Source organism: Ursus americanus, chromosome 16, assembly GCF_024610735.1.
Source record: "Ursus americanus isolate L20-20 chromosome 16, mUrsAme1.1.p, whole genome shotgun sequence".
NCBI lineage: Eukaryota > Metazoa > Chordata > Mammalia > Carnivora > Ursidae > Ursus > Ursus americanus.
This window is the reverse complement of record NC_142142.1, coordinates 39,670,721-39,696,477: the sequence shown is the minus strand read 5'-3', so window position 1 is coordinate 39,696,477 and position 25,757 is coordinate 39,670,721. Positions and strand designations below refer to the sequence as shown.

Here is a 25,757-nt window from a genome sequence, read left to right as displayed (position 1 = left end):
ATTTAAAATATTTCATCTGATTATCTGATTATACATCTCAATTTTAGCTTTAGAAAATATAATCATCACAGAACTACAGAATATCATTGGCCCAGGAATTTGGTAGCTGTAGTCTGTGTTTAAAGTGCTAGCAATTGCTTGAGAATTTCCAGTTTTCCTTAATGTTGATTAATGCTCAATGATTCAAAGTGACTTAGTGGCAGACAAAAATAGCTACTAGCTCAGGAAATTTTGAGGTATTTACGAAGCATGCAGCAGGCAAGCGGCACTGCATTACTTTTTGGTTAGAAATGGAGTTTAAGGGACGCTTGGGTGGCTCAGTCATTAAGTGTCTGCCTTTGGCTCAGGGCGTGATCCCAGGGCCCTGGGATTGAGCCCCACATCAGGCTCCCTGCTCTGCTGGAAGCCTGCTTCTTCCTCTTCCACCCCCCCTGCTTGTGTTCCCTCTCTCGCTGGCTGTCTCTCTCTCTCTGTCAAATAAATAAATAAAATCTTAAAAAAAAAAAAGAAAAAAGAAATGGAGTTTAAATAATGGAAAGCCACAAACAATCCCCAACATTCACTTTAGTTGTCTCACCTTGATTTTCTCAATCTTACCTGCCTCTTTCTTTTTCTTTCTTTTACTTTCTTTTTCTTTCTTTCTTTCTTTCTTTCTTTCTTTCTTTCTTTCTTTCTTTCCTTCTTTCTTTCTTTCTTCCTTTTTTTCTTTCTTTCTTCCTCTCTTTCTTTCTTTCTTTCTTCCTCTCTTTCTTTCTTTCTTTCTTTCTTTCTTTCTTTCTTTCTTTTCTTTCCTTCTTTCCTTCTTTCCTTCTTTCCCTCACTCCCAAATCTTCTTTTGCAGGATTTCTCAAGCAGGGGTAACATTGACTTTAAAAATTAAAAAAAAAAAGGACCCTGGGATCCTGACCTGAGCCGAAGGCAGACAACAGACTGAACCACCCAGGTGCCTCAAGTATGAGATTCTTGATCACAGGGTTGTAAGTTCAAGCCCCACGTTGGGTGTAGAGATTACTTAAAGATAAAATTTTAGAAAAAAAAAATCTCTCTCTCTTTCTCTCTCTCCCTATCTATCTATCCACCATTCATTCATCCATCCATCCATCCTTGGGGTGCCTGGCTGCCTCAGTTGGTAGAGCATGTGACTCTTGATCTCGAGGCCGTGTGTTCAAACCCCACATTGTACTTAGAGCTGTCTTAAAATCAATCAATCAATCAATCAATCAATCCTTGCATTTCCTCAAGGGAATGGCTAAAAAGAGAGTTAGCATTTTGAGGAACTAAGAGGTCATGAATAACCCATAAAGTGAATGGATGGCTGAGAACTGACTTAGACTTTCATCAGGCACCTCTGAACTCAAATGAGAATTGACTTATAACATAGCCGAATGACAGAAAACAACAGAATTCAGGATTAGACACCCAAGAAAGTTTTAGAAAGAACTAAGCAAATGACATAATAAAGAATTAGATAGAAAGCCATTCTTCACTTATTTTCGAAAGCAAGAATCCTTAGACCTATTTGCACCCTTTGTTACTGTAAATTCAACCTCATAGATCCTGAAAACTTCAACCTTAATCTGTCCAGGGCAGCAGCCAAGAGCAAAAGATTAAAAATAACCACCACAAGAATATTTTCTCTTGCAAGGATGGGTTATTGCCCCATCCATCAGTCTTTACAACTTCTGTTACAATCTTTTTATTTGGTGATGTTAACTCCATCTTGTGGTATCCAAGTATCACTTATCCTCACCAAATATCTCTGTTGATACATTTGCTTTATACTTTCTCTCTCTATGCACTTCAGTATAAATCATTTCGATCAGATCTGAAAGATAGCATACCTAGTCAAATCTCAATGTTTCAAGTAACAGCTAAGCATTTTTAAATTATTTGTATCAAATAGTCAATCCTGTCTGCTTTTCATTTAGGGGCAACCTCTTACTCTTTAGTTTCACGCCTACACACTCCTTAGTATGCATCACAAAGGAAAAAAAATTTTTTTCTCACAAACCTCGATACTATTTTTACATCTAACAAATTGAACACAACTTCTCAAGACGAGTCTTCATTTCATAATAGCTTATCATGGCTATGTCATTTAGTGTGTGAATACCAAAAAGTACAGGTGGAACAACCCTGATTTTCTGAAAAGATCTGAAGCCAATCTGGTCATTCCAAGATTAGCAACATCTGAAGGCATGACAGTGGCTTTAGTCACTACGTGGTGATTAGCTCCTTGTCTGGTCTGCAACCCATCCCCAAAAGGAGCAAAACCCAGTTCACTATGGCGTATCTGGAAACAACTCAAGTCCTCAGCAGCCTTCACCATGTGAAATGTAAGGAGGGATTTACAAGCCGATTTAGAGGACATTTCTGGGCTGCTGGATGCAGAACCCTTTTTATCTCAAAATAGTACACACATCATCAAAAGTCCCTGTAGGGCGGGCATCCAGGAGCTGCTCTGAACGTTGCTGACTGTGCTTTTAAGGAGGTGTGCCAGCAAATGTGATCAGGAACAACTCTCATCAAAAGTCAGTAGAGAGAGAGCCACATTAAGGAGCCTCCGGAATTTGAATACCACAGTCCCTTTTGCGAGGGAAAGCTACTGAAAGTCAGCATGTACTTATCAAGCAGCCATCAGCTTGGAATAGTGTTGTGGGTGAAATTATGGGAAACGCTCATTTCCAGTAAGCGGGCAGTAAAACATTTGGTGGCATTTAAGCAATGTGTGTCTAGTCTAGTACTTAAGAGAGACAGTTCTGGAAAAAGCAGACCTGGGTTCGAATCCTGTCGTTTCTACCTATTTTCTATGTAACTTGGAACAATTTTTCTAGTTTCTCAAAGCCACAGAGAGGTGTTGTATTAAATTAAAAATTAAATGAAGTAATTTTCAATTTCTCATATCTTCATGTTGGAAAGGATTTTCCCAAATAATATCGAGTATTCTAGTTTCCTGATGTTTGAACTGCATTGTCAATTAATGCATTATCTTTAGATCAACAAAAAGCAATCTCTCTTGAGTTTGGTTATCTTAAGATAGTACTTCAAGGGTTCAAATAAGATCAAATATCTTCCTTCCTGCCTTCCTTCCTTCTTTCCTTCCTCTCCTTCTCTCTTTCTTTCAAGTAGGCTCCACGCCCAGCATGGAGCCCAACATGGGGCTTGAACTCATAACTCTGAGATCAAGACCTGAGCTGAGATCAAGAGTTGGTGACGACTGAGCCACCCAGGTACCCCGTGATCAAATTTCTGATCTACAGCACAGAGAACTATCATATGACCCAGAAATTCTACTTTATGTATATGATCAAGAGACAAACGTATGTGCACACAGAAACTTGTATACAAATGTCCATAAAAGCATTGTTCGTAATACTCAAAAAGTGGAAACAACCCAATATCCACCAACCGATGAATGGATAAATGGTATATACACATAATGGAATATTATTTGGCAATAAAAAGAAATGAGGTACTAATAAATGCTGCAACATGGTTGACCTTGAAGCCAGACACAAAAGACCATGTATTTTTTTAAAGATTTTACTTATTTATTTGACAGAGAGAGAGAGAACAAGCGTGAGCAGGGGGAAGAAGAAGGAGAGGAAGAAGCAAGCTCTCTGCTGAGCAGGGAACCCAATATGGGGCTCGATCCCAGGACCCCAGGATCATGACCAGAGCCGAAGGCAGAAGCTCAACCAACTGAACCACACAGGCTCCTTGACCATGTTTTTTTTTTTTTTTTTAAGACCAAGTATTGGGGCGCCTGGGTGGCTCAGTTGGTTAAATGTCTGCCTTTGGCTCTGGTCATGATCCTGGGGTCCTGGGATCGAGCCCCATGTCAGGCTTCCTGCTCAGCGGAGAGTCTGCTTCTCCCTGTCCCTCTACTCCTCCCCCTGCTTGTGTTCTCTCTCTCTCATTCACTCTCTCTCTCTCTCAAATAAAGAAATAAAATCTTTAAAGAAAAATAAAATAAAAAAGTATTTTAGGATTCCATGTAGATGAAATGTCTAGAAAAGGCATATCTATAGATATGGAAAGTAGATTAGCAGTTGTCTAAGGATGGGGGGAGGGGAGCTGGGGAAATGGAATGACAAGTAGTGGGTTCAGTGCTTCTTTTTGCTGAAATAAAAATGTTCTAAAATTGTGGTAATAGTTGCACAAATCTGTGAATATACTCAAAACCATTGAATTGTACACTTTAAATGGGTGAATTGTATGGTATGTGAATTACATCTCAGTAAAGCTGTTATATACAAAAATGGACCCAAACAACAAACATAAAAACAAGGATAGACTTTGGAGTCTGCTTCTTGACCCTCTCACTCCATGAGGCTCTGCCCGAGAAGCTAGCTGGATTCTCTCTCTCTCTGATATTTCTTTTCTTTTCTCTTGTTTTTTTCTTTTCTTTTCTCTTCTTCTTCTTCTCATTTTCTTTATTTTTTGAACATCTCTTAATTGATACAACAAACGATATAAGCCAAGGAAGAATATGTCATACTAGCTTGTTCTACATCTTATCTTCAACTCAAAGGTTTTCAAGTGATTTTAAGGATGAGGGGTTTAGGGACGCCCGGGTGGCTCAGTCGGTTAAGCATCTACCTTCGGCTCAGGTCGTGATTCCAGGGTCCTAGGATCGAGTTCCGCATCAGGCTCCCTGAGCAGGGAGCCTGCTTTTCTCACTCTGCCTACAGTTCCCCCTTGCTTGTGCTCTTTCTCTTTCTGTGACAAATAAATAAATAAAATTAAAAAAAAATAAAGATGAAGGATTTCATTGACACTTAATCAACATGTATTCAATGATGCACTGAATGACATATGGATAACCAAAATAAGCATCCCAGGAAGGAGTTTTGAGAAGGAGGCAAGATGAAATTTGTGGTTTAGCTAGCAGTAAGATCCAAACTAAGTTGTTGAGAAATACGATAAGTGACATTGTCTATTTCCTACCTAGTATCTTTTTCCCAATTCTCCCTTCGTATTTGATTTTCACTGGGTTATCACCTTTCTTCCATCCTGCCCCCACCTCCAAATCCTGGAAGTCCTGGTTGATTTGAGACACTCAACACATTATTTTTGCCTGTACTGCCACCCCATCCCCCGGTTATTGATTCAGGAGAGGGTATGTGACCTAAGTTGTTTACCCGAGAATCTCAGGGCTCTTGTTCAGAAGGTTAGGACAGAAGCTGTCTTTTCTTCTGGACAATTTCTTGTGCTGGTGTAACATAGGATCTGAAATTTTTGCAAATGACTCATTGTTAGCCTGTGGATGAAGCTGCCTCATGAGGAGGACCAGCAGAATCATGGAGATGTGAGCTGAAGTCCTGATTGGAACCATGCCTGATCTCTACCCCTTTAGCTCTAGATTTTTCCAGTTATATAAGCCAACAAATATTAGTTTTGTTTAAGTCAGTTTGAATAGACATTTCTAGTATTTATAGCCCCAAACATAAAAATGTTATAATTCTAATAAATTCTAAACTCATATCTGAACTTAGTGTCTATTAAAGTGCTTAAGACAGTGTCTAGCAGGTGGTAAGTGCTGTATGTATGAGTTATGGTTGTTATCAATAGAAGTATTAGTACGATAAAGTATAGATAGTAATAATGGCAAACTGATCTTCTTAACGGGCCATTGTTGGTAAGACAAAGAAAGACAAAAGAGAGGTGAATCATTTCTTCTGCCACTACCAAAGTAATACATATGCATTATAAAAAATTTGAAAAATGCAGAAATACATTAAGAATAGAACAATCCTTTACAATAACACTATCTAAAAAAACCCCACAAACCCTAATGTGTTGGTTTATTTTCTTCCAGTTACTTGAAATGTGTAATTGGAATTATTCTCTATATACAATTTTGTATTTTGCTTTTTAAAAATTTACCATCTCTTATAAGCGTTTTTCCATGATTTATTCTCATTTTGGATAATTTTCCTAGGATGGAGTCCTAGAAATGAAATAAGTAAGCCTTACAGGGTTCTTTTGAAGATGAAATGAGATAATGGATAGAAAAGAAATTTGAAAATTGAAAAGCACTATACAAATAGGAGCTACTGTCTTAATATCATTATCTCTTCCCCAAACTTGCTCTTCCCCCTGCATTTTCTATTTTGCGGAATTGCACCAGCATAATCGGTACCACCATAAAGAACCAGCTACAATTACCTGCTGTCCTGTATGAAGCACTTACATGCTAGGCACTGGGCAAAACACGTAACTACTTTCTCCATTATTCCATTCAGTCTCTCTAGGATCCCTGCTAAAAAGGTGATATTATCCTATTTTGCAAAGAGAATACCGAGCTTTGATGAAATTAAGTCATTTAAGGTCACACAATCAGAAATTGTAGAGCAATGATTCAGGCCCTGAAATTCATCTCAATCTTAAGTCCCTGCTTTAACCACTGTGTTATTTGCTACAGTACCCTGCCTTTTCCCCAGGGTGCATTTCTTCTGTATTTCTAAAGTCATCAGGTGGGGCAGTTTCTAACCCCTGTATTAACCCTCCTCTGCATTTCTACCTCCTTTGCTCTGGTTCAGGCTCCCATTGCAACTTCCTGGATTATTTCAATAGTCTCCTGGCCTGGCCTATCCCCAATCTGATTTTCCTAAAATGCAAATCTGACCATCATTTAGTTTCCCAATGGCTATCAAGACAGAGTTCAAAATCTTTAGCTGAGCACTCTTATTCTTTATGACCTCTCTTTTCTCTGTCGTTCCCTTACAATGTCACGCCACTTCGTGCCGCCCTGTCCATACCTAAACCAATGCCTCAGCTTAGCTCACACCTGCTTGACTGACATCTGCTAGCCAGAACCACCTTTTCCAGGTAACTCCCATCTTTTCAAACTCAGTTAAAGCATTTCTCGTTTGGGAAGTTTTCCGTGTTTTTTTTTTTTTTAAGATTTATTTATTTGGGAGAGAGCGAGATAGCAAGAGAGAGCACGAGTGGGGGTGGGGGTGGGGGTGGAGAGAGGAAGAGGGGAAAGCCGACTCCACCCTGAGCAGGGAGCCCGATGGGAGGCTTGATTCCAGGTGAATCAAGCTCAACCAACTGAACCACCCAGGTGCCCCTGTTTTTCCTGTTATCCTAACACTTTTTAACATTGAACAAATTGCCTTTATTGATTAAGCAAATCAAGAACAAGAAGCATATCATATTTAACTTTATATCCCAAGTAAAGTACGTGGTACACTGTAGGTGCTAGTTAAATATCTGTTGAATGAATTATTATGTGACTTTGGTATTGATGTCTCATCAGGAAATGTTAGGCTGTATTAATAAACTACACCCTGTCCAGGAAAAGGCTGTTATACTTCACATGGCATGGGAAGTACTGTGTTCCGTTTTGGAGACCACGTTTTAGGAGGCTGAATGGTAAATTGGAATGTATTTAGAAGTATATAATACATGGTAAAAAGGTCTGGAAATAGTCACAAGTATAATGGTTACAGAAATGAGTCTGTTTACATTAAAGAAAATCTTGAGAACAGGGAGGGCAGAATGAGATATGACAATTGTCTTCAAATATGTGATGAAGATCAGCTCAATAAGAAAACAGAATTTCTTTTTTTTTTTAAAGTTTATTTATTTGTCAGAGACAGAGAGCAGAAGCAGGGAGAGCGACATGCAGAGCAGGCAGAGGGAGAAACAGGTTCCCCGGTGAGCACGGAGCCCGATGTGGCACTCGATCCCAGGACCCTGGGGTCATGACCTGAGCCGAAGGCAGCCGCTTAACCGACTGAGCCACCCAGGTGCCCCAGAAGACAGAATTTCTAACTGTAGAGCTCTGAGTCTCTCCACCCTTCCATTATGGATATTGTAGAAGGGACTTTTGCTCGGTAGAGAGATCACCCAAATATCTTCAAATTCTTTGATTAATGGCTTCTCCAGCTGAGCAATTTCACATCAGCTTTTCTGAAAAGCAAGTGCCATGTGGAAATCACCAACGATAAGAATTTTTAGTGCCAGCAGTTCCCAGCACTGAGGGTTTTATCATCATTTTATATTTTCTGCACTGAAGGCAGAAGAAATCATTCAAAGAAGCACCAAGCAAGAGCCCCCAAAATGTGGCATCATTAAAGGCAGCTGAGAAAATAGCCATAACGTAGAGGCAGGATGGACCAAGTAGAAGAAATGGAGTGGCTTCTTTTTTTCCCTCCTCCTCCTCCTCCTCCTCCTCCTCCTCCTCCTCCTCCTCCTCCTTCTTTTTTAAGATTTTATTTATTTGACAGAGAGAGAGAGGAAGGCAGAGAGAGAGGGAAAAGCAGGCTCCCTGCTGAGCAGGGACCCGGATGTGGGGCTCTATCCCAGGATCCTGGGATCATCACCTGAGCCAAAGGCAGTTGCCCAACCGACTGAGCCACCCAGGCGCTGCGGGACAGCTTCTTTCAAACCAATACTCAGGACAACAACAAATGAACAATGGTAAACAAGGCAGGACCACACACAATAACATTGCCTCCAAAGCGATCTGCAACCAGAGGCAGGTTCTTTGCAGAGCTCATATGGAGTAAGTTTTAGGGACACCTTTTTGCCCTAGTGTCCTCCCAGGTCCTGGCAGGAACCTTAAGGATCTTACATTGTTTGCTTTACAAGGGCACCCAGGATTGTATACGTTTGGGGCCTTATACAACTTGTTTGCCTCAAGCCTGAAAACCAGTTCACCAGCAAAACGAAACTTAGTATATGTGTAGTGTGTCTACAATTGTTTGTCAGGCATTTTATTTCAGACACACCTACATACCCGGATTGTGATCAGTTAAATCAATATTATCTTTGAAACAAAAGATATTGACATACATACTGTAAGCCAGATTCCTTTCCATGTCTACACCCTGTTCCGGCATTCCCAAATGTGGGTGCTCTGGATGGATTTAAAGTACTCGGTCGTTTTGTCTGCTTGAATTGTTTGGAAACAGTTGTTTGGATTCTTCTTTCAGTCCAGACCCAGAGGTAGGAGAAAGGCTTTCTAGATTAAAATATTTAAGTCTTAATTACCTGGTCGTGTAGTAAAGGTGTAAATCATATACGGTTAAACCTGTTCTGCTTCAAGCCCAATGTCCCTCTGAGAAGTGACTCCACCTGTTCGACCTCAGCGGAGGAGGGAACACGGAAGCCTTCTAAGCAGGAGAGAAATCTGGTTCAGCTGCGTAACTTTTTAACTACTCTTCAGTCACATTTTTATAGAGTGCCTTCTCTGCTTATTAACAGAAGTGTGGTTTTAGAAAATATTACAAAGCTACATTAAAATACAAGCATAAAGAATGGCTAGCCGTTGATGTATTTTCCATGTATCCACTGAGAGAGTTATTAAAGTAATATTTACTGATTTCTGGTAGGGAGTCAATTATATGATACGAGCAGAAGACCTTAAATCTTTCTTTTTAAAAGTTATTTCGGGACGTCTGGGTGTCTCAGTCAGTTAAGCGACTCTGGTCATGATCCCAGGGTCCTGGGATTGAGCCCCGCATCGGTCTCCCCGCTCAGCGGAGAGCCTGCTTCTCCCTCTTCCTCTGCGGCTCCCCCTGCTTGTGCTCTCTGTCTGTCAAGTAAGTAAATTAAAAAAAAAATAAAAAAATAATAATCTCTCTGCTCAAGGTGGGGCTTAAACTTACAACACCAAGATCAAGAGTCGCATGCTCTACCGACTGAGCCAGCCAGGTGCCTCACATCTGTTTTTTTATATTTATTTATTTGTTTTTTTATTCCAGTATAATTCACATATATTGTTATATTAGTTTCATTGTACAATATAGTGATTCAACAATTCTATACGTTACTCAGTGCTCATGATGATAAGTGTACTCTTTTTTTAAAAGATTTTATTTATTTATTTGAGAGAGAGAGAGCATAAGCTGGGGGAGTGGCAGAGGGAGAAGTAGACTCTCCCCTGAATAGGGAGCCTAACGAGGGGCTCCATCCCCGGACCCTAGGATCATGACCTGAGTAGAAGGCAGATGCTTAACCAACTGAGCCACCCAGGCGCCCATAAGTGTGCTCTTAATCCCCTTCACCTATTTCACCCATCTCCCTACCCACCTCTTCTCTGGTAGCCATCAGTTTATTCTCTGTATTTAAGAGATTTTTGTTCGTCTCTTTTTTCTTTGTTTGTTTTGTTTCTTAAATTCCACATATGAGTGAAATCATACGATACTTGTCTTTCTCTGACTTGTTTCACTTAGCATAGATTCACCCGTGTTGTTGCAAATGGCAAGATTTCATTACGTTTTATGGCTAATAGTCCATTGCGTGTATATGTGTGTGTGTGTGCATGCATATGTACCATATCTTTACCCGTTCATCTGTAGCCCACTTGGGCTGCTTCCGTATTTTGGTTATCGTAAATAATGCTGCAATAAACATAGGGATGCATACATCGTTTTGAATTAGTGTTTATAGATAACACACATTTGTATCTTAATTTAATGTTTTATTTGGAAAACTAAAACCCTGGTAATTTTAAATTAGCTACTACACATTTTTTCTTTTTTTTTACTAGTCCCAATTATATTCAAGAGTCAAGCTCTCAAAAGTACTAGTGGATTACAATTCCCTGGAAAGCTTTAAGAAAAAAAAAAAAAAACGATTCCCTTATGTCACTTAGGCTTAGTGATTCAGAATTTCAGAAGTAGGAGCTTAGGAATTTGCCTTTTCATAAATCTTCTTAGATGATTTGGAAAGCATCCTGATTTGGGAGCAACTGTTCTAGCCTGGCTTACCTCACCCTGAACAGGTGTTGGATAAATAAGTGTGAAATGAATGCATGCATGCCACTCATGTAAGTATATATACTTAGGGACATGAACTTTACTTTTTTCCCCAACAGTGAAATGCACACATCTTAAGGGTACATGGAGGATACCTCTTTTAGGAGATATCTTTTTTTAAAGATTTTATTTTTAAGTCATCTCTACACCCGATGTGGGGCTTGAACTCACAACCCCAAGATCAAGAGTCACATGCTCCCCTGACTGAGCCAGCCAGGCACCCCTTGTGTCTTTAAGAAAAGACACAAAAGAGGAGGTGATTTTAGGGCCTTTCCTTTCACTCACGGAGGGTAATAAAATGAAAATGTAGCACTCCTCAAACAACTTGTCACTGACACGAGTAGATTTAAGATGAAGAATTGTTGCTTGGGAATTGTAGGACTAGGTATGTTCCTGTCAATGTCACCTAATAAAACAAGGGTAACATTTTAAAGTCAAAACCATTGATAAACGGGGCAATAAACTCTTATTAATGCTCCTTTGGTGACCTGAAAATGCAAATAAACTTCTTCCAGGACCCAATTTTGGATTGAAAACCCCTAAATCATTTCTCTTCATTTCCTGGTCCCATCCCACACTATTAGAGCTCAATCTTGACTGTACAGTCCCTAGAGCCTGGAGATCAAGGCCACGGTTCTGAATTCAGGTAATTTTACTTGCTTTTCTCTCACCATTTAAATTCATAGAAATTTAGAGATCCTTTTGGGGACAAGGAAACAGGCCCCAGAAGGACGAAATGACTCAGGGAGCCTGCGCCACAGAACTGGAACTTACACAGTCACTTGATACTGTTTCCACACATACTTTCACAGAAACTTGTACTTGGTAACATGTTTCATCACACTGCTTTCACCTTTTAGGTTGAAGTCTCTTCCTGCTTTTCACTGTTGTACATTCACTTTTCATTGAATCACATAAAGTGATGAAGTGAGATAGGTTTGTAATATCCACACATGAGAGAGAAGAAAAGGGAGTCACTGGGTGCCTGAAACAACAGACATTTCTTTTTGGGAGGCTGGAAAGTCCAAGATCGTGGTGCCTGCTGACTTGGTTCCCTGATGAGGGCTCTCTCCTCACATGGGTGTCTCTCTGGTCCCTTCTTCTGAGGGCACTAATCCCATCAAGAGGGCCCCACCATGACCCCATCTAACTCTAATTACCTCCCAAAGGCCCCACCTCCTAATGCCATCACATTGGGGGTTAGGGCTTCAACATGTAGGAACTTTGTGTGAAGGACACAAATAGTCATAGCAACTGTTCCAGAACTAAGACCAGAACCCAGTATCATTGGTTTCAGTGTCACTGCACAAACATGTGTTGAGGTCTCCACTGCAGGAGGTCCTGCAGCGGGACATAGCCCAGTTCTTATCAGTGGCATAACAGAGGTATGGAAATAACCAAGGGAGCAGGTGCCATAATGGAAAACAGCATTCAGATGGGGATGACATTACATCCAGTGGACAGAGGAAGAAGGACAATGTTTTCAACAGGTAGGTATTGGAGAGAGGACATTGCAGGCATAGAAAGGGCTCTAAAATGGAAAGGCGTGGGTTGTCTTTGGGAAATAGGGACAGAGCCTGTTTAACCACCAAGAACTGGGCCTTCAGGCAATAAGGCTGGAAAATCCAGCGTTCTTCTCACTATGCCGCTGTTTATTCTGTGGACACTCTTTCTTTTTACTGTCTGTTTCCTAGGGTAGAGACCCTGTTCTCCATTTATTTGGTTGAACCTAAAGGGACTAGCAAGGGCTCTACAAAGGGTGGTGTATAAATCACACGGCTATTGAAAGGAAACAAAGCCAGCAGAGCCCTCGCAGTGGCGAGACCGTGCCAGTTGTGAAATGGGGCAGCGGAACGTTTTCCCAGTTGAAGTGGAAATGCTGTGGAGCGAGAAAGCAGAGAAGGTCTCCTGCCAGTGATCTTAAACTGAATAAGGAAGAAAAACGATCTTTTCCTAAAACACACGAGGAAGGGGACCTGGGCTTTGAGGTCAACGTGGTCCTTGCCCCACTGGGCTCCAGTGGGAGAGCTATCCCTGGCTCGAGTGGCTGCTGGAAAGGAAGGGTAAGGATGAGGCCTAAGGAACAGAGGTCAAAAACGTGGAAACACCGCCCAGCATAGTCTCGGGGAAAGGGCAAACCCGGCTCTGGGTGAGCAGAGCGCTGACACCCGCCCGCCTAGCGCAGGGGCCGGGAGAGGAGGAAAGCTGCCTCATTTAGCGGGTCCCCAGCCTCGGGGGAGGCCTTCGGTTAACCTGCCTGGACTCGGAACGACAACAAAAATTTTAATTCTGTTTTTAATAAAACCATTTTCAGAACCTCAAAGAGGGCGGTACCCAAAGGAATCTGAAAAATACCCCGCAGGGCTAGGGGAGCGGGGCGTGCCCCTAATCAGGAGGCTGCAAGCTGACACACCAGCGCAGCTCGGCCAGATAACCTCTCACAGTGCGGTAGTCCAGAGCAATTCCCCACCCTCCGCGGAGCGGCGGCCCCCAACGCACCCTGCGCACACCCCCTCTCTACTCGGCCGCAGGGTCCCAAGCGGGGGCGGGGCCGTCAGAGGCCCGAGGCGGGGCCTGGCGGGGCTCGCGGTTGGGACGGGCGGGAGGTGCAGGCTCTTCTGTCTCCTGATTGGGTCTGGGATGAACAAGGGGCGGTGTCTTGGGAAGGCTCTACAGGCCGGCATTGGGTCCCGAAGAAAGAGGGAGTGGTCTTGTGAAGTCAGTTCCGGTTGGTGTAAAACCCCCGGGGCGGCGGCGAACAGGCTTCAGATGCTTCTGGGTCGCGGTGGGGAAAGTTCCGGAGTTTTCGTGTCTGACCCTGAGAGTCGAGCGCTAGAGCGACCCGGCGAGGGATGGCGGCCACCGGGACCGCGGCCGCCACGGCCACCGGCAGGCTCCTGGTCCTGCTGCTGCTCGGGCTCACGGCGCCTGCCGCGGCACTGGCCGGATACATCGAGGTGGGAACTGGGCGAGCGCCGGAGCGCAGTCTCCTTCGCCTGCCGTGGGAGCGCGGCCTGCGAGCGGACGGGCGGGCCGCGGGGTCCCGCCGGGCTGGGGGAGCGGCGTGGAGAGCGGGGAGTGGGGGTGGTCCTGCGCTGCGGCGGGTCTGGCGGCGCCTCCCCCGCCCGCCCCTGCTTGGCGCAGTGCTTAGCGCTGGAGGTCGAGCTGCCTCCGCCGCCGCAGAGGCCAAATGAAAGGCATCGGGGCTGCGGGGCGCAGGGGGCGGCGGGCTGCCTCGGCCGCCCCAGCCCCCATCCCGCCCGCGGCACCGCCACATCCTCTGGGGACCTTGCGCGGCTCAGACGCCCAGCCCGCCCTCGTACTGTGAGCCTCTGCGCCCTGCGGCCCCGCCGGCGGTCCTCAGCTCTGGACCTCGGTGCGGCGCGGCTCCCTCCGGGGGCGGCTCCGCGCACACCCCAGCTCTCGGGCTGCGGCTGGCAGCATGCTCCCCGCATCCGACGGTGGGGCTTCCCACCTGGAAGCAGTAGATGCAGCCTTTGTTGGCAACCCCGGTTTGGCTCTGGGGATGCAGGCTTCCCGGCTTGGCCCTTGGAAAGTGCCGAGGTGCTGGAGCGAGCGCCGCTTTGGCTGCACCGGGAGAATGCTCCTGCACCAAGCAGCGGGTGTGCCTTCTGCTTCCTGTGTGCCTTCCTTTCAAAAGATCCACCGCTCTGGCATCGGGCCTTTGGGAGGAATTGTTAAATATAGCTGTTTGCCTAAGTCTAATAAACAAGGGGAAACCCCTCTCTGGTGTTCGTGTTGCTCCCCTTTTTTGTGGGTTCCAGCGAGGAGGAAAGGTACTGATGAATATGGTGTAAAAACTCTTGTTTAATCATACTTTTTTTGCTGTTAGAATTTAAGTAGCTGTTAATGCATCTGATAACCCCGTAAACATCTTTATGTTTCGAGATGGTTAAGTAGCCTGGATCCACGGGTGGTTCGCTGGAGTTGAGGCCGCTGGAACGGGCAGGGTTGCCGGGGTCGGGGAGGGTTCTACTGTGGTCTGGACCTTGCCGCTTCATGAAAACCTTTCTACTCCTGAGGGAGACGTGGGACTTTATTTTTACTTTCCATCTCGAAATAGTGCTTGAACTGTTGGACTGGAATGTGTTTCGGGTGTAGTTTCTTTTTCCTCTTCACTATTTTTTAAATTACAATGGATTTCTGCGTATTTAGCTCATTTCAGAGACAAGGGAGACTGGATTTGATTAGATAGGCATTGACCGAGAAGTTTCTAGCAAAAACCCCAAGTTAGAATGTGTTCTTCTACAGAATGTTCAGGCATTTCCAGGATCAAATAAATCTAATCAAGAACACACCTCCGATGGAACGGCTTTAAACGTTTGTATTCATTCTGCTTAAAGCTTTATGATTCTTTGGAGGAAGGGGGAAGGGAAGTTGTATTTTAAGTAGAGTTAATGTTTATATATGTTTGTTTTTAGATGACGATTATTTTAGTTTCCACACAATGGTTAGATTTGTATTTGTGACTCCTGATATGATGTTGCAAGCTGGATCAGCCGAATGGGAAAGGAAGGGGGAAAAAAGATTTTGTATGGAACATAGAACTTTTAGGTCAGGGTGTCAAAAACCATTTTGCACACTCTTTTACCTCACTTCCCAGGGGAATGAGTAATTTCAGGCACCAGTAGATACGCAATAAAGGACTCATCAGTTTTAAAGAATATCTTCCTTTCAAGTTAAGCAGAATATTAACACCTGTATGTATGCCTGCAGAGAAGGAGAAACTAGCAATATCAGAATTCGTTGTGGATTAAATTCAGTTGTTACAATATTGTTCAGTTGGAAAGTCTGGTTAGACAGAAGGTAGGAATTAGGCATTTCCCTAAAATGGTTTTTAAATGCTATTTTATGCTAACTACTGTCCTTTGACCACACTGTTTTTGACCACACTAAATTATCTTTCAGATCATTTTTTCTTTTGTCAAGCAGGCAAAATTTTGTGTGTCTATCATTTCATTTATTTGCTGTCAGGCAAAGGACTGCCTAAACCTTAATTTAGACGAGAATGGCCTCAATCGGGATGCCTTTGGAAAGGTCTTTATTGAGATTAGTCAAAGGGATTCTAGCCAAATCCCTGATCAGGTTGCTTGGTGCAGAATTATTGATTGGCGAATCTTTAGTGTTGCTTGGTGTTGACTGAATTAATCTCTTACACCTGGTTAAAAAGAAAAACCCACCTCTGTCCTGAGGCCATTCTTTTAAATCCAGGATATGTTTGGTTCTGTGCGTGCTCCCAATTTGGGATTCTCAGACACTATTTGTGCTGAAACTCTGCACTCTGTAACAATGGACATGGATGCTTCTGAGAGCCAGAACTGGGGTTCATTCTGCTACATTTAAAAGAGGGCCATTTGACGGACAGTTTTCAGGAAACTCAAATACAAGGTATGATAACTGACTTAGAAGGTAAAGAAGGCTTTGTGTTGGTATATCTCAGTGATGCTATAGGGAACGTCTGATTATGACTTGGGGAGAGGCCAAAGCTTCTGACAGGATTGTCAGTCAGTCATTGTTTTAGCATAACTATTAAAAATCTTTTGCTAAATATGATAAACTGAGTCTTAGCAATCAGGTCCTTCTGTCATGGAGGGAATTTGTTTCATCGTCTAATGCTGGGCTGTCTTACCCTGTAACCGCATGTGGTTCCTGAGTTTGCAGTGTGTCTAGTATGATGGAGGAATGAGTTTTCCACTGTATTTAATTAATTTAAGTTGACATTTAAAACTGACGGTTCAGGGATTGGAAAACTTTATATTTAAAACAACTTGGTTATGTGGATCCACCTTTCAGCTGTACATTTAATGAAATCTACAGGCAGATCATATATTTCCTATGCAAATTTAGCATCTCAGTTGCATTGTACTGTAAGTGTAACATGCACACCAGATTTTGAAGACTTAGAATGAAAGAAATTGTAAAATACCTCAATAATTTTTATATTGATTACATCAAAATGATATTTTTAAACCTTGCTTAAGTAAAATATGTTAAAATTAGTTTCACCTATTTCTTGTAATTTTTTTTTGAAGATTTTATTTATTTATTAGAAAACGAGCGTGGGGGGGCGCAGACAGAGGAGAAGCAGGCTCCCTGCTGGGCAGGGATAATCACCGCCCCCCAACTGGGGGCTCAGCCCCAGGACTACAGGATCATGATGTGAGCCGAAGGCAGACACTTAACAGACTGAGCCACCCAGGTGCCCCTGTTTCTTTTAATTTTAATGAGACCACCTGAAAATACAGCATATATAGCTCATATTATATTTCTTCTGGACAGTGTTAATTTAATGTCTTGTTTGAAGTTGGTCCAGCATGATCTTAAGTGTTTTTTAGGATAGTTTTGAATGGTATTTTGTTTTTCAATTAAAAATGTTATTTAGATATAAATTCAAGCTTAGAAAAGTAGCAAAAATTGTACAGATGACTCTCATACCCAGATTCACCAGTGAATGTTTTTCCTATTCGGCATTTGCTTTATCTTTCATTCTATTATTATGTATTTTTTGCTGAAGTATTTGAGAGTAAGTTGCACACATCCTGTCCCTTGATCCCTTCACTGTGTATTTCCTAAGAACCAAAGACATTGTCTTACATAGCTTAGTACAGTTACCAATTTAAGGAAATTTAACATTGATACAATACTTTGATCAAATCTACTGTCTGTATTCCAGTTGTCAGTTGACCCAATAATGTTTCTTATAGCATTCAAAAACATAGTTATTTTTAAAGCTGAAGAGCTTTAGAAGTCTTGGCAGTAATATGTGAAGGGTTATTAATGTTTTCCAAATATAAAAAAAGGATTTATTTATTATTTTAGAGAGAGAGAGTGGGGGTCCAAGGGACAGGGAGAGGGAGAGAATCTCCAGCCAAATCCCTGCTGAGTTGGGAGCCCCTTGAGGGGCTCAGTTTCACCACCCTGAGATCATGACCTGAGCCAAAATCAAGACTCAAGACTCGGTGGCTTAACCCACTGAGCCACCCAGGCACCCTTAAAAATCAGATTTTTAACTTATCTGATGTTGTTTTGACTTTGGGAAAATAAAAACTTAAACTTTTCAAGATTCTTTGTGTTATTCACCATTACTGAATTCTTGGGCTTCTGCCCTTTTTTTTTTTTTTAAGATTTTATTTTTAAGTGATCTCAACCCCCAACGTGGGGCTCAAACTTATAACCCTGAGATCAAGAGTCACATGCTGTCCTGACTGAGCCAGCCAGGCACCCCATTCTGCGCTTTCTTTTTAAAATAACAGAAGAAAAATTATATGGATAGTACACATTCGTTGTAAAAATTTAAAAATACAGGTAAATAAAAAATGAAAAATAATCTCAAAACATACGTTCCAGGGAAACCTCACTGTAAACATTTTGGTGGTATATATCTCAGCAGATATATCAAGTACATATATATTATAAAACTGGCATATGTTACGTATTGGAGCTGGTACCTAACAGTTACTATTTTGAATTGTCCTAAAATGAACTAGTGAAGGAAAATCATGTTTTCTGTGTGACAAAATGTAGGGATAAATATTTGTACAGTAATTGTAGCTTCTGTGGGGGGGGGGGGTCATTTGAGAGAGAATTTGAAATTGTCTATAATCCAATTTTCAAGAGTTTTTTAGTGAGATAAAGTAGATTACCTTGATGCTTAATTAAATTTAGTATTGTGTGCCTTGATCTGTGGCCTTAGATGGAAAGTGAACCATATAGCCCCATTCAAATACAAATAGGTTCCAGTCCTTTGTATCAACTACAACTATTTTTGCTAAGAAAATTTTTCTTACATAAGCCATCATGAAGGTTTTTTTAAATGAAATTTCTTTATACTCTATTTTTATTTTTTAATTCATTTTATTTATTATTATTTTTAGAGAGGGAGGGGGGACAGAGGGAGAGAGAGAATCTTAAGCAGGCTCTGTGCCCAGTGCGGCCCAACGTGGGGCTCAGTCTCGCGATCCTATCATAACCTGAGCCAAAATCAAGAGTCAGACGCTTAAACCGACTGAGCCACCCAACTATAATCTTTCTTTAAAATAAGACTTTTCATTGTTATTAATCCTACTAGTGTTTTTTGAATCACTACTGCGAGGTTCTGTTTTAGATGCTAAATGCTACAATAATAAAAACAAATATGCATATTGCTTTTTACTCTACAGAATGCACTTGCCTGTGATCTCTAGGCCCCACCCTCAGAGGATCTCATTGACTACATCTGGGAGTCTCAGTTTTAAATGCTCCCCAGGTGATGCTTGTGTGCAAGTACGGAAAAACAACAGCAAACAAAAAACCCTAACAGAACTCATTTGGGTACATTATCTTCTAATTCTACACAAACAGCTTACTGAAGTAGGTATTGTTTTCCTCACCTTAAAAGGGAGTCAGTCGAGGCCAAGGATTTAAGGCCAGGTAGCAGGGCCAGGGTACGAATCCATCTGCCCTCTTCTAAGTCTGTTGCTCCTTGTTTCCTCTGTGTCAGGGTGTTTCATAATGTTTCTCTTGTGGTCGCGGATTTCCTTTTTTATCTTCCCCACTACCAAAAAATCTGCTTTTTTTGGTATTTGCTTTAAAGGAAATTAATTTCATAGAAGTTACAATATATCATGAACCAATATATGCCATGCTATTAACAGTGGTTATCTTTGAAGGATGTAATTACAGGGGACTTTGCCTTTTTACATTTTCCACGGATTTTTTAAAACTTCTAGTGCCTTTTTATATCATGTGCCAGTTCGCTCTGTCTCTCTTTATTTATTTATTTATTTATTTATTTTTTTAAAGATTTTATTTATTTATTCGACAGAGATAGAGACAGCCAGCGAGAGAGGGAACACAAGCAGGGGGAGTGGGAGAGGAAGAAGCAGGCTCATAGCGGGGGAGCCTGATGTGGGGCTCGATCCCAGAACGCCGGGATCACGCCCTGAGCCGAAGGCAGGCGCTTAACCGCTGTGCCACCCAGGCGCCCCGTGTCTCTCTTTAAATAGTAAGTTTGTTTCATCTTTATATTCTGCAGAATTTAAGGAAAAGAAATTTAAAAGACCCCCTGTGTGTGTGTTGGGGGAGTGGGGAAGTCTTATCAAAATCAGGGTGTGGAATTATTTGGAAGAGAAAAGGCTGCCCGCACCAGATTGACAATCACCAGCCTAGTTGATGGACAAACCGTAGGACGAGGTTAGCACTAATCACTGTGACTGGGATAAGATTGTGGTCCAGAAAACAGTTATCAGCATTTGGAGTGAGGTTGGTGAATTGAGCAGCTCTGTGCAACCTTTCCACTGCTTTCTCAGCTGAAACACCTCTCGTGGTTGCAGATTGAATAGAGTTCCAGAGGACACGCTCTGATATGATAATGTCCAGGGGAGGAAAGAGACTATCTCTTTTTGTCTATCTCCTCTTATTGGTGAAGAAATCTTTCTCAAAGCCCATCAGCACAATACCCCTCAAATCTTGCTGGACAGAATTGCATCGGATGCTTCTAGCCAAACCAAATGTCGGCAGGGGAATGGTACTGTTGGAAAAGAGTGCTGTGGTAGTTGAGTAGATAACATGCAAGGGCATTCTCTGTTTGGGAGCTTATAGAATAGGTGGGCTGGCTGGAAGGAAAAAGAACTAATTCATTCTTACCTAAATTATCTGCTGGTTAAATATTTGCTGGCAAAATTGAGAAATCGGAGGAACCTCACACAGGGCATTGATTAGGATCTTGGTCCTTCATTTTGAGGGATGTTGCTGTCTAGAACAGAATGGCTGGAATGGTGAAGAATATGGAGAATTTGACATGAAACGTGGATGAACTGTAAGGGGGATATTTAGCCTGGAGAAGAAGAAAAGGTGGGATTTAGTGGTGGTGGTGAAGAACATAAGTATTTTAGAATATTCTGTAGTTTGTTTCTGGAAGGCTAAGTAGGAGACTGAAGCAGAGTTTTTCTGTGGAGAAATGAGGTGATAAGAGTGAAGGACGTTCTCTTATTTTACTCCCTTTAATTAGGAATATTTCCACCATAGTATAGTAAAAATACAAAGATACTCCTCTATACACCACCCAGGTTTTAAATTTTAACACTTCCCATATTTGCTTTAGCCCCCCCCTTTTTTTGAGTACTAAAACATAGATACAGAAATAAAACATTATGATAGAAAGGCCTCCTTTGAACGTTTTCCAATCCCATTAACCTTCCTTTCCTGAAGTAACTCTTATCTTGAGTTGGGAATTTAGCATTCCCATTCATGTTTTCGTGCTGAGAGAGACCCCTTTCTTCTTTTTGGATTCCGAAGAAGTTTGTTCAGGCTCTTAGAGTGGTAATAAATATTTATCAATGCAGAGCATTCATTGTTTGAACAGATTATGATTTAAAAGCTAAGATGCTTGAAGTGGAAGTAAAGATAGCCCCATACTCATGAAGGTGCCAAGCATTCATGGCACCATTGCAACCTGCTGTACATCAAAAGCCCTTGAGTATTTTTGAGCTTTAAAAAATGTATAGCTCAGTCTATAAACACACTGTAAAACGCATACTGGTGTGACTACTGCCAAGGTTAAAAAAAAAAAAATAGAACATTTCTACCCTAAAGACCCCCTCTAGTAATTATTACACTAACCTTTATGATAATTATTTATTCTTTATAGTTTTACCATCCAGCCATTTGTCCTTAAGCACCGGTGGCTTATCCTGTTTTCTAGATTTATATAAATGGAATCCTTCAGTATGTATTCTGAAGTATCTGGGTTCTTTCACACTAAACATAGTTTTTTGTTTTGTTTAGTTTTTTTTTTTTTTTTAAAGTAATCTCTACACCCAGCCTGGGGCTCAGATTCATGACCCTGAGATCAAGAGCCACATGCCCTTGTGACTGAGCCCGTTAGGCACCTTTCTTTCATTAAACGTGTTTTTGAGAGTCGTTGGTATTGTTGAGTGTAGCTGTATAATATTCCTATGTATGAAGAAATGATGATTTGTTTTGCCAATGGGCATTTGGGTTGTTTCCAGTTTGAGGTTATTGGGATGCTGTTGTTCTCTCTGGCTTGCCTTTTTACTCTCTTAATGATGTCTTTGGAAGTTCTTAATTTTGAAGTCTAACTTATTTCTTTATTATTATTACTGTTACTATTATGATGATAGGTGCTTTTTGTGTACTATTTCAGACGTCTTTTCCTGCGCGGAGGACATAAAATTATTCTACATTGTCTGTTAGGAGCTTCTTATTTTGCCTGGCACATTTAGAGCTACAGTTTACCTGGAACTGATTTTTGTGTAATAAGAAGCACGGGTCTTTTTATTTTTATCTTTTCCATATGGGTATGTGGCCCATACCATATGGCTATCCAGCTTGCACCATTTATTGTCAAGGTCATCCTTTCCCTTCTGTTCTCCCATGGCACCTTTGTTGTTAATATCTCTGTATGGGTGAGTCTGTTTCTCGACTCTTAATCATTGCTGTCTGTGTGTATCCTTGCACCAAGTCTACACTCTCTTAATAACTGTACTTTATAGTAAGGGTTTATATCTACTAGAGCACGCCCTTCTACCTTGGTTGTCTTTAATAGTGTTTTGACTTTTTGTAATTCTTTTCTTCCCATATACATTCGCTGCATTTCACCAAAAACAGCCACTTGTCGAAATGTTGATTAGCACTGCATTTAGTCTGTAGTTAATTGGGGAAAAATGGATTTTTTTAAAGACTGTATTTATTTATTTATTTGTCAGAGAGAGAGAACACAGCAGGGGGAGCTGCAGACAGAGGGAGAAGCAGGATCCCCGCTGAGCAAGGAGCCCAATGTGGGACTCGATCCCAGGATGCTGGGATCACGACCCGAGCTGAAGGCAGACGCTTAACCGATTGAGCCACCCAGGCATCTCTGATTTTTATTTTATTTTATTTTTAATATTGAGTCTTCCAGGGGCACCTGGGTGGCTCAGTCAGTTGAGTGTCCAACTCTGATCTCAGGGTTGTGAGTTTGGGATCCAAGTTGGGCTTGGTGCTGGGTGTGGAGCCTACTTAAAATAGATAGTCTTCCAATCTAGAAACATGGCACATGCCTTTATTTAGGTCTTCTCTCATTACCCTCAATCTTTTGTATAGTTTTCTGCATAGAGATCTTGTACCATCTTGTGTTAGATTTATTCATAGGTATTTAATTATTTTTAATGCTATTGTAAATTTTTTTGTTGTCCTTTTGTGGTGGTTATGGAAAGCAGTTGGTACTTCCAAATTGTGTGTCCAGGAGACTTGCTAAACTTGTGCACTAATTCTAATAATTTACTAGTAATTTTGAAAATTTCTGAATATATTCTGTGGATTATGACCGTTTTGTTTTTTGCCTTCCAATTCTTACAGCTTTTATTTATTTTTCTTGCTTTACTGCACTAAGACTCTAGTAAAATGTTAAAGAAAAGTGGGTAATAGCTGATATCTCTATTCAACTCCCGATCTCAAGAGGGACTACATTTCACTGTTTATATGATACTTGTAGATTTCTTTGTAGATACCATGTCCTTTATTAGATTAAGGAAGAGCTCTTTTATTCTCTGTCTGCTAAAGATTCTTGTCATGAATGAATGTTAAATGTTTTTCACTTTTTTCCCAACTAATTAGATGGTCATATGATATTTCTTTTTAATTTTTTTTTTCTTTCTAATTTTGATGGTGTGAAATATTAATTGATTTTTTAAATATGTAAGCAACTTTTGCATTCCTGAAATGAGCCAAACTTACTTATTTTCCGAATTTGGTCTGTTAAAATGGTCAGGATTTTTGCCTCTGTGCTCAATAGTGGGTTTGGGGGTGCCCAGGTGGCTTAGTTGGTTGGACTGACTCTTGATTTTGGCTCAGGTCATGATCTCACGGTTTTGAAATCGAGCATAGCACTGGGCTCCACACTCAGTGCAGTCAGCTTGAGATTCTCTCCTCCCTCTGCCCCCTTCCCCCTGCTCGTACTCTCTCTCTAAAATAAATAAATCTTAAAAAAAAAATTTTTTTTAAAAAGTCGGTTTGACCTGTAATTCTTCTCATTTATAATGTATTTACCAGGTTTTGGTTTTGAAGTTTTATAGCCTCAAAAAGGACTTACAGAGAGGGAATATTGCCTCTTTTTCTGTTCTCTGGAGTATTTTACTTAAGATTGGCATTACTTTTTCTTGTAATGTTTGGAAAACAACTTACCAGTGAAGCCATCTGGTAAGGTTTACAGTTATGCATTCACTTTATTTACTAATTGTAGAATTAATCCTATCTTGTGTAAGTTTGGTTAAGTTTCCCTAGTAATCTATTACATTGGATTTTTAAAATTGATATCTTTTTTTTTAAAGATTTTATTTATTTATTTGACAGCGAGAGAGACAGCCAGAGAGAGAGGGAACACAAGCAGGAGGAGTGGGAGAGGAAGCAGCAGGCTCCCAGGAGAGCAGGGAGCCCGATGTGGGGCTCGATCCCAGGACCCTGGGATCACGCTCTGAGCCAAAGGCAGATGCTTAACGACTGAGCCACCCAGGCGCCCCTAAAATTGATATCTTTTGATTGAAGTTGTTTCTAATATACTCTTAATGGTCTTTGAAATATAAGTAGAATCTTCAGTGATGTTCCCTTTTTTCATGACTGACTTTGGTTATTTTTGTTTGTTTTGTTTTAGTCCATCTTGCCAGGTGTTAAGTCTTTTGAAATAATCAACTTGGGTTTTGTTGATCCTCTCTGTTGTATGTTTATTTTGCATTTTCTTCTTTTTTTAAAGATTTTATTTTTAAGTAATCTCTGCACCCAGTGTGGGGCTCAAACTCACAACCCCAAGCTCTACAGTCACGTGCTCTATTTATTTCTGCTCATGATTACTTTCTTCTTTCTACTTTCCAGAGGTTTAATTTATTCTTTATCTAACAATGTGATATGACTGCTTAAAATTTCTTTCAGCCTTTCTACTTTTCTCTTAATTTAAAGCTACAAATTTTCCTCTGAACAGGGCTTTAGCTGCAGTTCACAAGAGATTTTATTTTAGCTTTCTATTTAATTAATTTATTATGAAAAGTCAAGATGCAGTTGAGCTATAACATTGTGCAAGTTTAAGGTGTGCAGTGTGTTGGTTTATATATTGCATATGATTTCCACTGTCATGTTAGCTAATACCACTATCACATCATGCAATTATCTTTTTTGTAGTGAGAACAATTAAGATCTAGTCTCTTAGCAGCTTGGAAGTTCATAATACAGTATTGTTGATTGTAATCACCATGCTGTGCATTAATCTCCAAAACTTATTTATTTAATAGTTTTGCAAGTTTGTACCCTTCAACAGCATATAAGTTATTTTTTAAGATTTTATTTATTTGAGAGAGAGAGGGCACACAGGTATGCATGTGAAGGGCGGGAGGGCAGAGGGAGAGGGAGAAACAGACTCCCTGCTGAGTGTGGAGCCTGATTTGGGGCTGGATCCCAGGACCCTGGGATCATGACCTGAGCCCAGGGCAGACACTTAGCAACAACCGAGCCCCCCGGGTGCTCCAGCAAATAAGTTTTGATATAATATTATCATTCAGTAGAAATATTTGTTTTCCAGTGTAATTCTGTTTTTTTCTCCACGGGATATTTAGAAGTACATTTGCTGGGGCACCTGGGTGGCTCAGTTGGTTAAGTGTCTGACTCTTGACCTCAGCTCAGGTCTTGATCTCAGGGTCGTGAGTTTAAGCCCTGCATTGGGCTCCTCAGTGGGCATGCAGCCTACTTAAAAAAAAAAAATACATTTGTTAATTTCTAAATATGGGGAAGTTTTCTAGTTGTCTTTTTGTTATTTATTTCCAGTTTAACTGCATTGTGGTCAGAGAACTACTCTGTATGATTCTAGTCCTTTGAAATTTGTTGAGACTTGTTTTATGACTGGTTTATAGTAAAATTTTCATTGTGTGAATGAAGAGAATGTATATTCTTCAGTTATTACTTCTGATGTTTTATGTATGTCCTAATCGTGTTGTTTTT

At 41.1% G+C, this 25,757-nt stretch overlaps 1 protein-coding gene across 4 annotated transcripts in view; it reads left to right on the top strand.

The window, feature by feature from the left end:
* Nucleotides 1-13,526: 13,526 nt before the first annotated feature.
* Nucleotides 13,527-25,757, top strand: part of APLP2 (amyloid beta precursor like protein 2) — a 79,701-nt gene continuing 67,470 nt past the window's right edge. For all 4 annotated transcript variants that reach the window (XM_045783740.2, XM_045783739.2, XM_045783738.2 and 1 more), the window contains exon 1: nucleotides 13,527-13,732. In XM_045783740.2, coding sequence (XP_045639696.1) covers nucleotides 13,628-13,732 — 105 coding nt within the window. In that variant the 5' untranslated portion in view covers nucleotides 13,527-13,627. The remainder of the gene's footprint in view (nucleotides 13,733-25,757) is intronic.